The 15,795-nt window shown below is 31.0% G+C and overlaps 1 protein-coding gene across 4 annotated transcripts in view; it reads right to left on the reverse strand.

Moving 5' to 3' along the window:
* The window catches only part of LOC129985182 (innexin shaking-B-like), a 41,942-nt gene that overhangs the window by 17,102 nt on the left and 9,045 nt on the right, over window positions 1-15,795 (reverse strand). For 3 of the 4 annotated variants that reach the window (XM_056095109.1, XM_056095110.1, XM_056095108.1), the window contains one exon: window positions 4,165-5,254. In XM_056095109.1, the coding sequence (XP_055951084.1) occupies window positions 4,165-4,416 (252 nt within the window). In that variant the 5' untranslated portion in view covers window positions 4,417-5,254. Of the gene's footprint in view, window positions 1-1,287; window positions 1,353-4,164; window positions 5,255-15,795 lie in introns of those variants that run through there. The other variant, XM_056095111.1, reaches the window with a different exon arrangement.

Raw genomic sequence — 15,795 nt, forward strand, 5'->3', positions numbered from 1 at the left:
TACGACTAAAAGACATAAATTCAACTGAATCATATTAAAAAATGTATAAATTACAAAATAAAAACGGAAGCGAAAATCCTATTACTGAGTTAATGATTGGTAAACGAGACTGCATATTCTGACGGATGAGTTTGAATTCCATCTTAGCATTTAAAATCATTGTTACGGATAATGTATCAAATTAAATTTAAAATATAATTAAAATTAAGAGGAAAAATTGTATGAAAATGAATTTGATATCATTAAAATGGTAATTTTTTCAGTCTTAAACTAATATAAAGACAATTTCTGTGAGATCATTGTTTTGGAAGATGCGAGCATCAGTTTCCCTAGACAGGTCATAATCATTACTTATCTGGCGATGGTTAAGTCTATTTGCTTGCTCGATTAAATTTTTTTATTTGGTGCATAATTTTTTTATTTGTATCTTATTTCTTCTGAATGAATGCACTTTTTAATAAAATTATTAATAATATTTTGCAGCTCCATTAATTACTTAAATGATGCGTTGGATTCAATGCAGCCATAAAAATGGTCAAAGAATCGGTCTGAAATTCGTTTGATGGTTTTGTTTACATCTGATTGTTACTATTCGACAATTAAGTAACAAGCACGCTTTCTGTGACAAGAACGTTAACGTTTTGTATATATAGAACTGTTTTAACATTTTCTTATTAGCTCATAGTTCCATGCTACTTATTCCATTTGGCCTCTTCAATAAAATACAAAAAAAAATCGTACTAGTTGTCTCCCTTATTATTACGCCATAGTATAAAGCAATAGTTTATTACCTTCTGACTGTAAAGATAACGTATTTCTTTTTTTTTTCTTTCAAAATTCCGAAAGGGAAAAATGTAAAAACTATGAAAATCGTTGAAGTATTGATTCGTTCGTTGTAATGAATTATTCTCTATTTAATAAATTAATATTTATAAATAATTGTCCTTGGAATGAAAATTGAAACCAATAAGTATTAAAATATAACAATATTTTTCAATGTCATTCAAACTACAGCAAACATTTAAGCATTTTTATAAATAAATATATGAATAAACAAGAGAAAATACAATTAATCGAATATATGCTAATTTAAGCAATATACCTGTCATATGGGCAGACATTCTATAAGAAACTGGAAATATTCTGTTTTTTTTTTTTTTTTTTTTTTTTTTTTTACTTAAAGAATATAAAGAATTCCAGCTAATTATATATAAAGCTAATACATTCAAAATAGAATACGCTGTCTCTGAATATGTATGAAAGTGATATAAAACATAATAAAATTACCAAAGCGTAGCTATTATTTGTCATCAGCCTAGGTGATAAATATTACCATTAGTTTAGATCTGACACTATTGGGAAGAAATGAAACAATTATTAGAGAGAATTTTCAGCAACAAAATATGACAAATTTTCCCTTAACAATTTAAATTTTCCATGATACATAAAACAACTTAGCTCTAAGACAATCCAAAATAATTAACAATTTTTATTTATTATAATTGAATTTATTTTATTGAATATAAAATTGAACTTCAAAATAATATCACAATGACTTATTCATAAGTATATTCAAGTTCAATTTGAGTTTATAAGAGCGTTATAAATTTAAAAAGAAACGCGTTTAAAAAACAACTAGCAATTATGATAAATCCCTGGATAACGATACTGATAATACTTGCGATATTTTTCAACCACTTTCTGACTTAAATGCAATCTCACCGCCCTTGCACGCACCGAATTCCTCTTCTACTACCGTTCCTTTCAAAAATAGCCGACTTCATGAGAAGGTTTGAGTTTTAAAATAATGCAGCTCCTCCTCTTTTGCATTATTATGACAGGAGTAGAAACATTGTTTATGGCGAGCTTCTACTTTAAACATTTGAGGGCGGCAGCTCTATGTTAAGCTAATTTTAAGAATTAATTTAAGAATGCCAGCAAACGTCAGAATACTGAGCGGAGTTTTTGTCCTAATAATTATACCCCCCCCCCTTTTACAAGATTTTGGTTTGTAGGCATGGCATGAAGCTGCTACCTGATCCCCAATATGCAATTTAAAATGTCGCTCTCTCAGTTACTGAACATCAGAATCAGGAGTGGGCAGGCTTACGGGTTACTTCTAATTTTTTTCAAGGTGCTGCAGTCCACCCAGTGGTATAGGGCTACAATATTTATTATAACTTAATAATAAATAGATAATATGTACTTACAACTGCAAACATAATAAAAATAGCACGATACAAATATAATACTTAAAGAAATACCCACAAATATATATATGAAATGATGCATTTAATATCAAACATTTCAAAATAAATAATTCTCATCTAAAAGTTCTTGTAATTATAGTTAGTAGAATCAGGCTGCAGTCCGCCAATCTTGCATATTTCCGTATATAATAACTAACTGCTTAACTTGCACTGGATTCTAAGTGTTCGCCTGTGAGATGGGAACGATGTGTTGTCTTAATTACACTCATCGTTGAAAATGCAGGTTCACGCAGGTAGGTAGTAGAGTCAAAGAGCGATGATAAATGATGTGCAACTTTTTTTTTAAATTAGGATACTTTACTTCGTCCATTAGATTCCAAAAGTTATTCTTAGGTTCTGAACTACGAGCTTTTAAAATGATGTCATTTTACATGAGAAAAATTTCGGTTCCCTGAAGAAATAAAGAACATATAATGTTCCATAAAAATGTTTCTTTTAGTATACGCATCTTAGGTCTTAGTAATAGTGGTCACCCCGAAATGTCTTGGTGGCCCATCGGTCGATCCCAATCAATTTAATACCCACTCCTGATCAAGATGTTGAGCGAATTTTAGTCTATATTAGCAATATCTTTCCCTTACAAGGTTATCATATGTAGAATACCATGAAGTTGATAATTAATGTATAAGTACCTGGGAAACCAAACTTAGCTCGGCAGGTTCTTTTGCTTTTCCTTTTTTTTTTTTTTTTTTTTTTTTTTTTTTGCAAAATCATAAATAATAACCGATCCTGAACATGAGAAAAATACATTAGAGTCCAAAGACCTAACCACAACTCCATCTCTACCAGGTAATGTAATGTCTTATGCAGGTAATGTAAAGCCATATGTCCATATTTAGTTATAAGAAAATGATTGTGTGTGTGTGTGTGTGTGTGTGTGTGTGTGTGTGTGTGTGTGTGTGTGTGTGTGTGTGTGTGTGTGTGTGTGTGTGTGTGTGTGTGTGTGTGTGTGAAATCGCGTTTTTCTGGAAAGGCACCTATACAGATAAACTTAAAAAGCAAAACCTTATCTAAACATAAACTTTTGTCCAAATCGTTAGAGCCGTTTTCGAGATATATATATAATATAAGAAATGCTCGTTTGAAATTACTAGATGTACAATCGAATTTAAAACATTACTCGCTCAGCTAGCAAATTTCGGAATTTTTTTCACTAATATTTATATTTTACTTTTACAAAATTATAGTATGTAGGGATGCTAAGAGATAACTAATATCTCTCGTCTGGATCGTAGCAAACTACAATTCATTATAGTTAATGGCCAATTAAAATGACTTTATGTAGACTGGGAGCTGTTTAATCGCAAATTCATGATACGTCATGTGAATATACTTCAACGAGTCTTAAATCTAGAAAAAAATATTATGAATCGTAACAATTGTCATTTTAAATATTGTTTCATTTACTGCTTAAAGCTAAATTCTTTTCAATCATATCATGTATCAGTTACCTTCAATTACGTTAGAACTTTATATACAGAGGAATGATTTGATCCTTTTTTTTTTTTTTTTTTTTGAAGACACTATCTTTACAAAATGACGGTGTGTAGGTATATCAAGAGACAGATAATTAATATTTCGCATCCGGGTCTTAGCAATTTACAATTCAGCGTAGTTAATGGCCAATTAACTATGTAGTTTCTAATGCCATAAATTATTTTGACTCTAATTCTTTATGCTTTATATCTGTTAAACAGAACAGAACGCCGTCTCGTACCTCCGTATCCGTAACCATTCTGGTCACTAAACCGTTGATGGGCATTTTCTTACGGGAATTTTATTAAATACCAAAATATTTACAGTAGGAAGAACAAAAATAACTATATACAGAATTAACAAACTTATAAGAAATGATAATAAAAGGAAACAGTTTAGGAGGGAATATTCGACTCACCTTCTTAGCAAAAGCAGAGGGGATCGTAAAAGTAGTGTGTATCCAGCAATACGTGTTGATGATGTTCGAAGGAATGTCATGTCCGTGGATACAGTCGATGGGGTCACCCACATACTGTTTTGTGGTGACCACTATGCAGAAGGCAAGGAGCACGAGCACGGTAAACGTGTAGTGCAGTCGGAATATTTCATTGTCGATGTGGGTTCGAGCTACTTTCACTAGACTCTTGAGGCTACGTAGGATATCCAGCATGGTCGTCAGGTTGCCTCGCTCATTTCAAGAACAGTCTTCACACCTGAGGATACCCAACCGGTCGGAGCGCGGTTTCGAATAATCTATGTTCGATGTCTGTCTGGAAGATTACAAGCATTGAGCTAAAGGCAAAACAAAAATTCGATTGCCAGATGAGGAACACTTCCTGAATGAAGATCACACAGCTGCCTTCTCTGATAAATTAATGTAAATCCTTATGAGAATCAATTTCTTCACAATGATTCCAGAAAAAGTTAATCAGCAAAGGGCAAAGAGATATTTCTTCATTAAATGCTCCACAATTGGTATCTTAAATTCAAATTCAAATTTATATAATCACCATCGTTTAGTGATTTATGTAAAGCATTCAGTGAAGAATAGTTTCACTTTAGAACTATTTTGTTATTTGTGAAGGAAAAATTAACAAAGTTCATAATTGCTCATGATATTGTATTCTTGATCATTATATCCTAGGGTTAATGCATCACTACACCACTTATGTTTCTTCACTGCCACCAAACTTTCCTTGTAATTATAAATACGTCAGAACACGAATTGTTTTATTGAGAGTTGATATCAGTTTGAAATAAATTCTGTTCGCGGAAAGCTTAAGTGAAATGGTTGGTAATTTGCTTGAATCTGCATGATGAGACTTGAGCTGGATTCCGCATCAAACATATTTTATTCATCTTCGAACTTTTCATTGACTTTTTAAATTCAGAACGATTGAGTGTAACAATTCTTCGTCATAAATGGGTGAATTGTTTCTTGGGCAAAAGAAGTGATGGATTAATTGTTAATTCCATGAAGCTATGCGAGAATTCATCCGTTGTAAGACCTGAAAATAAATGTTAAATAATATAAAGAACCCATTAACAAAAAAATATAAAAAAATTCTTGAAACAAAAGACAGAAAATCAATTCATTAAATTTAAGATTTGTTTGTTTTTACACTAAAACTGCAGTAACAATAATACTCTATTTCAGATACCAAAAAAAAAAAAGTAATAATACTTCTATTTTGTTTCACACTCTGTAAAAAAGTAGATAGGCAATAGACTTTTGTTTGAATTTAAATAACTTTTTAACTTTTTTCCCGACAAAGAAGACAATTTAAGAATTCATGTTACAAAAAAAAGTTAGCGCTAGAAATGAGAATTTCAAAAATTAAATATTAATCATAGCAGAAATAATTTATACTATTATTGTCTCAAAGTCTACTCTGAAGAGTAATAATGGTTCAAACTATTTTCTACCAAAATATATTCGGTGAAATGGCATTTCAAAGATATTTTTCACTCTATCAAAAGCAACATTTTCAACTGACCATGGCAAAACTCGCATATTTTTGACAAAATAAAAAAAGAAAGTTTTAACTTCACAGGCATTGTGAATGAATATTGCCGAAGCTCCTTTTTCTTCTCCGCCTAATTCTAACCTATAAGGGCAAGTTCCTCATTCAACAATTCAACATAATTTCTATATTTAAAGAATCCCCGTTTTCCCTCTATACCAAATTATTAACCAAACCGATACTTCTATTCCCTCATTTGTCAAATTCAAAAATATTCTCTGTTTTGTAAAAATGCCAGTAACATCGAAAACCTCCAGAACCATCTAAATTAATATTTTTTCATTTAAGAATGCAAAAGAACTTTCATTTGTAGGCTTGGCAAGCGTTTTTTCGGTTAAGATGGTATTCGTGTGGTCAATGGATTGGTCCTTCAATGTGCTTTTGACAACGCTGAATGATGCATTCCGCTTTTTAGAAAGATATGCACGTGCTCGACCTATAGTTGGAAACTGTTTGCCTTGATTCGTAACAAAGCCCTGTTTGAAATCAAGCCTTTATTATATCTTCTTTATTAAGTTCATAAAACATATTTCTTCCTTTTTTTTCCCTTTCCTATTTTTTCTTTTTTTATTTATATAAGTCTGGTTTTGAAAAGGTTATAAATCGCTTTGAGACTGACGTGAAGCATACAGAAGTCTCTCTAATACTTTACCACCTATTTTTATGTGCCCAAGCTTGTACTTTTGAAAATCATTTAAAAACAATTTTCTAAGTATTCGAAATAGATTACAAATGCAGTTTTTGACAAAATTAGTTTTTTTCGACAAAAGAAATTAAAAATAATCCACTCTTGCCCTTTTACTTGCAGTACGATCTAAAAATTCCAAATTGTTACCAAATGTCCTTTTATTTTTTATGCACTTAAAATAGGCTCATTTTTCAATTAATATTTGTAGTAAATGCTTAATTCATTTTTACCTATATCAAAAAATATTACCCCACTTAAAAATCCAATACTTGGAATAAAATTTTAAAAAAATACTGTAACTCTTTTTTCTACGAAGTAAAATTATGACCGCGACTCGTTAGCTGCTTTCATCTCCTTAGTCCTCCCTGTATTTTTTGAAGATCCTTTTCTTTAAGCAGAACTTTTAATATAAATAATAAAGCAGATTTGATATAGTTTATAAACTGTTAATACATTTTGTGCTATCGAAACCAATTACAGAATAAAAATGAGATTTAATTTTATCAAACAATAGAACGAAAGTGTGTGTCACATTTGCGTGTGCGTGTGCATGTGCGGTGTTGTACTAGACGAGTGCTTGTGAGATGAGTTAAGTTAAAGGAAATTGAATCTATAACATTGTAACAAAGGAGATTAAATAAAGGTTGTTTATTTGCCTTAAAAATTAGAAATAATATAAAAATGTTTAATTTGTTTATTTGTTTCTAAAATTTAAGAAAACGTAAAAATGTATTCTTTTAATTGTTAAAAAATATCACCAAAAATTTTATTTCTATAGAAACATTGTAAATGTTGTCATCAATAAATATAAAACACAAGTTTAAACTGCAATCTTAGTTACACGCATGAAAATTAATTATAATTTTACCATTACTGATTAAATAAATTCCAATCTGATTGAATTATAATGTTACCTACCCTCTTTACAACAAGATTCATTTTCATTTCATTCAGAAAATTTTAATCGGTACTTCCCATTTTATTTTTAATAAGGTTAGGAAATTTCCTTTATTGATTTAAAATTTTGGAAAAGTTTATTATAATACCAAGATACTTTTTTTCATGTTCCTTTTAGTAAGCTTTGCAGAAAAGTAACCCGTTTTTCCATTTATACATTTGATGAAAAATGACGTATCTCCTTCATTATTTATTAAGAATATGCTGACAGCTGTAAATTATGGTTTCCAAGTTCTAGAATATTTATCTGAGGTCAAACTTATTTACGTATCGTGATTTCTACTTCGTGAAGCTTGCGCGTGCCATTAGGAAATGATTCTTACCATTACATAGTTGCTCAACCAGCAAAATGGATCTCAATAAAGCGTTCTCGCATACTCTCTAATAAAGGAGTTATTCGAGAGAACACCTTACATGGCACTGGCGTACAATAGTTACGAAATATTAATCGTTGGTATGAATTTAGCATTTTTCTTGAATCTTTGGCAAGTGTTTCAGCGACCAATCCCTGATTTACGGTTAATAGTGTCCGAAAACAAGTTAGACACGTTTTTCCCAATTAAAACAAAAAACTGACACATAATTACATTTCAGACGCAAAATAACATATCAGATTTGATATACTTAAGTCCTTTATGCGTTTTTCAATTATCGCGTTTGCATGCTTCTGAACGTACAGGCCGACAGATAGTCAGCTCCTTGTTGAATTTGACTCAAAATTTGATAGATGTATACAATATAGATGTTAAATCTGTATACTGAATTTTATATATCTAACTGTCTTCGCTTTGTAGTTCTCGTGTTAAATTATTTTCGAACGACCAGACAGACAAACTTCTTCTGAATAGATTTGCTCAAAATTTGATTAAAATCGCCAAATGTGGTGTAAAGACTATACATCAAATTCCATCCATCTAACTAGAAGTGTTTTTGAGTTTCCTTTTCAGCAAACAGACATAATGTCACAAATGTGTTTTTCGAACTCAGGGTGGTCTAAAACGTAGATTCCTCAAAACCTCGTTTTGGAATTTTTTTGATGATTACAAATACTATACATCCTATACACTTACTATACATCCCATACAAAAAAGTTAAAAAAAAAGTAAGAAAAAATACTATCGGCTTGTTGTCAGCGGGATCAATCCCAAATTATTAAATTAAAGATGAATTCCAAATTATAAAATGTTGGTACCATTCAATCAGCAGGGAGAATTCAATACATATTTAATTATTTCCACTATAATACGAAATTAAAACGAAACTTCATGATACTATTAAAATATACGCATGGCTGTTGGGGCATGGTAATAAGGTCTCAGCTTTGGAGCTAGAAAGTTCTTGACTCAGAACCTGATTCCACCAAAGAACTGCCGTGCAAGTAGGTCTAGTGCATGCCAAATTTTTGAGGTCAAATGCATTCCCTCTTATGTGGCTTGGAAGGTAGGAGAGAGGGCGCCATCTCAGGTGTTGTCCTCGCCATCTGACTGGGGACCAAAATTATGAGGTCCATCATAAAATAGTTCTAATGTAATTCCGCTTAACGTAGCGCTAATATAAATAAAAATATATACATGAGGATCAAGAGAAGATTACTGCCACTGACTTGAACTGTGCTGGGCTGCATGTCAGATATATCAGCCTTTTCTTTCCTTTCCTATTTTCTTCTGGCTTAGAATTGACGATTTCGTATCAATTGGTTAGTGCAAAAAATAGCGCTAAATAAAGGCGTCTAGTACAAGCCAATTATAGTCATTATCTTAAAATATTCTTCTTTTATTTGTTGAATTAACAAAACTCCAGCCCCAAAAACAAATTCATTGCGAAATCAAACAAGAAAAAAAATCAAGAAATACGTTGAATGTAAACTCTTTCAGAATTATTTAAAACTCGTTTCAAAGTTTTATTAACAGAAAAAGCAAAAATAAACAAATAAATAAAAGGAACCGACTTTTAGAAGAAACAGTGAGGGTGGGGGGGGGGATTCCCTCCACCCTTACCTTGGCAACCATCTCGCCCGAAAAGTGTCACATCAAAAGAAGAGATCTCGTGCATAATTATAGCGCTCATTTCCGGAAAGGTGTTCCTCTCTGAGGAGTTATCACCTTGGCTTGGCAGATTGATGCCAGTTGGGGGTTTGGCACCCACAACAATTCGCCAAGATTGCGGAAGTGAAATCCGTTTATTTCTCTACGATGACATAATCAGCCAAGAAATCTGTTTTAATTACAACGAAGCCTTAACAAACATTATTTTTCCGAAGACTTCTCTCGTTTTTTTCCTTTGAAATTTCGAAAAAGTTTTTATTTGTATTTATTATGGACAGGAACATATCTGTTTATATATATGATAAATTGTCTTTAATAAAAAAATGGCAAATTATATTGTTTGTTCCATTTATACGAAGTATTTCAAACAATTTCCAATGAAATATAATCTCAATATTTAATTAGAAATTAGAATGTCTTTTTCCATTAATCATATTTTATATCAAATCAAAACTCATGAATTATAGCCACTATTTACATTTTACATATTTTCGTACAATAAATGTTAATTATCTTTTTACTTTTAAAAATAATTTAATTTATAATTTGTTACAGGCTGTAATAATCCCATAGAACAAGAGCTTCAAACTCAAAAATTTGTTCGAATTAGATAAACAATGTCTAAATTCCTGAAAAGGGGTATAAACTTCTATAGAAACATACGCATTTCAAAATCACAACATAAGAAAGAAAGAACAATAGAGAAGTTTCCTTCCGATTTACTGCCATCTTTCCTATTTTGAGGGCTATCTTATCCGCAGTGATTCATTTCAAATCTAATCCAAGATGAATGTTGGTAATTCTGATAGACTAATTTCCCTTTTTATGTGAAAATCATTGTTCGCACCAGTAAGTACTACTTAACATTGAAATAATATTATGTGCCAAAGTCCGAGTATTCAAAATTCAGTTGTAAAATATTTGAAAAATTTTGGTATTCCAACTCCAGTGTATTTTTACCTCAATATAGTAAGCCAAACCTGAACATTCGCTTCAGAAAAATTATAAAAATCGCTGATTGAAAAGATTTATGATTTGAGTTGTGAAATTATATTGAAAATTTTTTTGCAATCCGTTATACTTGCTGGGCGACGACTTAATGATAAGAGTATGCTCTTATCATAGAATATATTCAGTTTCGGACCGAAGAAAGTATCCGAAGGTTTAGTATCCAATTTCAACGAAAATCACCCGATGCTTGCTCGTTTAGATTCAGAAGCAGATTTTCAACAAGGTAGATTAGGCATATGCCTAAAGTATTTGAACCGAGGAAAGCCATAAACAGATAAGATGATGTTATTGTCCTAATTTCTAAATAAATCAATCTGTAAAACAATACAATTTTTATAAATAATAAAGTATTCGAATATTGTTGACACTTTGTCAAATACAATTGATCAATTTCCTATCTGTTTCATTATATTCACTTAGTTATTACAATAATTATGAACAACAAGCATCTATTTAAATGTAGTTGCGTACTGTTCGTCTCATTATCCAGAGACAAGAATTTTTCGGTGTTAGCACTTCGCTAACACCTTGCTTGCACTCCTTAATTCTGCGTATCATCTCCGTTCACCCCGTTCCTAAATATAAATATCTCCTCCTTTCATCTCTCTTGCCATTATTATTTTTTTTTTTTTTTGATGAAATACGTTTTCTTACACATACGCAAAAGCACGAATGAGTTTCGAATCTGAGAATGAACAATACAAATATTGATTTCACGTTGTCATGAATCATAACATATAATTAAATTAAATATATTTTTACGAAGTCATTAAAAAAAAGATGTCTAAAATAAATCATTAACTTGTTGAGTGTTGAAATGAGATTCTAAATCAACCATTTTATTAAAAGAAGGACCTTATAATGTGTTGTGCCTAAAGTGGTAAAATATCTAAATCCGCAACTTAATTTAGGAAAAATACCCATTTGAGACAATATAAGTTCTGAATGCGCTCTCATGCCCTTTTTTCTTGTTTTCTTTCCTGCCTTTGATGAATATGTATTTCCTGGTTATGAATTTTGCGATTTATTTTTGAAAGCTGATAAAAATTGAAAATGAATAAATATTTCATTGAAAGCATTCCTCGCCTGATCATTTACAGAAGCAGTATTATATACAACAGCTGAAGTAGGGGATTTTTTTTTAATTTCGAAGTACCATAAAAAAGGGCCAAGAACAAAATGAATTTATAACCATAAGTTTTATATAATCATGATTACTTTTAGCATATTCATCGTGAGGATTCAGGTATTTTTCACATTAGTGGATCAGATCTTACATCGCCTCTTCGAAAATAGTTGCCGCTCGTAATGTGAGATAGGTTTTAATATTTCTTTCAAGCTCCGCATCAATCATTTTAGCAACCAAGCAGATTCTTCAATTCAGGGAAGGACTGAAAACCACTCTGTTCTAAACCGCATTTTCCATGAAAAGGGAGAATGGCGCAATTAGGGATTACAATACCGGTATACCGGGATACCGAATACCGGTATTTTGAGCCATTTATACAATTTTGTAATACCGGTATTCACAAGTTTAAATACCGGTTTTTCGGTATTTACTAGAAATTTTTAAAATTGTCTCCACTATATGTTCAGGTAGGCGAACATAGCAAAATAGTATACGTCTTTGTTCTTATGTCTCCCTAACGGGCGAAATTAATTAGCTAATGAATGGCTTAATTAAGTACTTAAATCTAAATTAGCGAAACATGGATTATCCTTGAAAGAAAATATTGTATCCATAACGACTGATGGAACAACAATTATGAAAAAAGTTTTAAAGTTGATTGATGCAAATCAGCAGTTGTGCTATGCACATGGAATTCAATTAGGAGTAATAGATGTATTATACCAAAGAAATAAAGAACAGAAGAATCAAAATAGTATGGATATAGAAACTTTGGATTCCAACTTTGAAAAGAATAAGGGTGAGAGTGATATTGACAATGAAGATAATGACAATGTAATTGTTGAAGAAGATATTGCTAATGAGGATGAAATTAAGAATTGCTTCCTATAATTTATAAAGTTCGAAAAATTGTTAAGATATTTAAATGTTCCCCTATAAAAAGGATATATTACTGAAATATATACTAATTGAAAATAAAACAGAATATATGTTAATATTAGATTCTAAAACACGTAGGAACAGTTTACTCCTAATGGTGGAACGATTTTTGAAACTGAGAAATCCAAAAAGCAATAATCGACTTAAACTTGTAAATTAATTTTTCAGATAGTGAATTCTTCTTAATATTCATAACTATATCAGCTCTACTTCCAATATAACTGACTATTGAGGCATTATGTCGTAGAGATTCTAATTTATTAACAGCTAATGCAACAAGAAATTTCATATTGCAGTCACTGAAAGAACAGCTCACATCACTATCTGAAGAATTATATATATGGCATTGAAAAATCGCACAGAAGAAAGGCATACCGAAATAGAAAATGTTTTATAGTATTTACATAATTATAATGATTTTAAAAATCAAAATGAAAAAGAAGAAAAGAAAAGAACCAATTCAAATCTGATTACGTTTAGAGTAAATTTTCTTAAAATTTTTTTACCCACAAACCTATCCACATTCAGAAGAATTCGGTTCAATTATCGAAGATTATGATGTCACTACTATCGATTGTGAAAAGGAATTGTCTCTTGAACAAAAATTAGAATTAGCGATAAATAAAAAAAATTTCAACGAACCAAAATTCAATACAGAAATCTGCTATATCCAAAACCATCCGACGAGAAATCGATATATTTGAAAATAAGGGATTTAGAGGTAAATACTTGGAAAAAGTATATCGCGCATTGCTAACAGTACCACCAACTAGCGTAGATGCCGAAAGAGCGTTTTGAACAGCTGGTAATTTTTACACAAAATTACTTTTCAGGCTTAATGACAGTACAATTGATGCATTATATTTTTTAAGATCACATTTCAAAAATTTGTCATAGTACCACAGACTGAATAGTGATATTTACACTTTTTTGTGATTTAAATAAATAAGATGTTTCTTTACTTTTTTGTGATTATATACTGTTATAATTTATAAGTTACAAATTATTTTTTGTGATATTTACACTCTTGAACAAAACTGGCAAATAAAAGAAAGAAACACCTGTGTTTTCTTTCTTTTTCTAAAATTTCTAATACCGGTATTAAAACCGGTTCCCGGTATTAAGATTTAAAAAATACCGAATACCGGTATTGAAATTTTGGTCCGGTATTGCAATCCCTAGGCGCAATGGAAAATCTTATTCACGAGTTGATTAAGTAGTTCGAAAAAAAAACGAGGATGCTGAAATCCTTGGTAACGAGTTAGAGGACCAACATGCCAAAATTGTGATTTAGCAGGTTGAATGATTGGGCATTCCCTCTCCAAGTGTTTTCCCTAACACGAAAATTCAAGAAACTTCCAGAATAATGAGAAGCTTAAAAGGAATGTTTAGGCCTATCTGACAAAGTGGTCTATTGATAATGATGATCCATGAATCTTAAGGTAATGTAGAAAAAGTAACTGTGTTTATTCTTAATTTTCGGTAATCAATTCATTTTGTTCTCTACACATGTCTTTTAATGGTCTATCAGAAGTTTGGAAAAAAAAACATTCTTCACATATATTTACTCTAACAAAATAAATAAACAACAATGCATTTATCACTACTTTGACACCCATAAAAAACCATGTATTGAATGTAGTGTTTTCCTGGGGAAAAAGACAAAAATATCTGCGTTGTTTAAAAATTGTCAGTTTCGAACCTAATATAAACCGCAAGCAAGAGAAAGAGGGGAGGGGTGCAACTGTTAAATTGATGGCAGCGGTAAGATCTGTTGTCTAGAAATACAAAAGATTCCTGGAGAAAGGCATTTACAGATCTGCTATTTAGATAAAAACACGAAAATATCTCGCGGTGGAAGACTTCTGAAAATTGAAAGATTCCTTCCTCGTCAGCGAAAACAAAAGATTTTCTAAACTAGGAAACTGAAAGGTGTCGAAAGATTTGCTGTTCCGGAAAGAACATAAAGTTTCCTGAGTTTAAAAGACTGGAAAATGCTGAAAGATGCCCTGCGTAAAAGTGATCACGAATGTGGCTTCTGAATTCTCAAGTACTAAAAAATATTGGGTGGTAAACATGGTCGTCTATAGTAATTAAAGAATGGGAAATGAGGAAAATAATAGTTCATAAGACAGGTTATCTATTTTCTCATCGCTTCTCACAACAATTGTTCAGAAGACTTATTATCTTTTCTTTAAAGCACCTTTTCTCAAAACTTTGTTAATTTCTCAGAATTTTGAAAAATGTATATAACTGCCTGCAAAATTTCGTACAAAAAGAAAAGTTTTCTAAAACTGTAAAGTGAGTGTGCGTTCCCGAATATTCAATATCTGCCAGCATTCAGCAATCAGAGTGAAAAATAATCATAGAACATTACTTACCCCTCGGCATACGAATTTACTTAGCTTCTTAATTAGATGATATATCCTATCTGGGACATTCATTGTTATTTTTATTGATATAATAATATAAAGAGCGTTTTATGCATTGGAAGTGAATTTTGTTCTTCCAATTACTTAATACTTTCATTTAATTGCAGATTTAAAATTAAAAATTCAGAAATTCAATGCGCAAGTCATATGCGAACATCGGTCATCAGTCATTGTATGCGACGGTTGACTAGAACTGGACAAAGGCACTGTGGTTTGCGAATCAGCAGAAATATCAACTATTGTTACAATCACTGGAATTACTCTCCTCCGGATTTTCTCGTACATTTACATAATATACAAGTTTTGTATTTAGCTTCGTAGTTTGTAATGAAGAAAAATTGTTATATATTCTGGATCTTTCCCCAAAAATTAGTTGGATCCAAATATAATATATTTCTACAATTATGATCTCGAAAGAAAGTTCATTCATCTCGCTGTTTGCTCGACAGACATCTACGGATTTGATACAAATATAAAATTTAGATGATAATATATTGCGCTGACTTACACCTACAAAAAATTTACAAACTCATTAAGTCATCTTGTTCTTGTGCTTAAAGATAGAGAATGAGAATGAAATTCTTTTGAAGAATTCCGTCAACCTTTTGACACATTTCTATTATTTTGTTCAAGCCATGAATCAAATTCATTCGTCTAAGGGCTTCCATTTTTAAATTACCATACTGTCAAACAAATAAAATTTCAAACGTCATTTTCTTTTTCGGTCTTGAAGTTTCAATATATTCTCGAGTGCTTTTTTTTATGAATATAGTATTAATGCTATATCATTACATTATATTTGTACTTTGTACATAAGAAGAGAA

This window comes from Argiope bruennichi, chromosome 9 (assembly GCF_947563725.1).
Source record: "Argiope bruennichi chromosome 9, qqArgBrue1.1, whole genome shotgun sequence".
Lineage (NCBI taxonomy): Eukaryota > Metazoa > Arthropoda > Arachnida > Araneae > Araneidae > Argiope > Argiope bruennichi.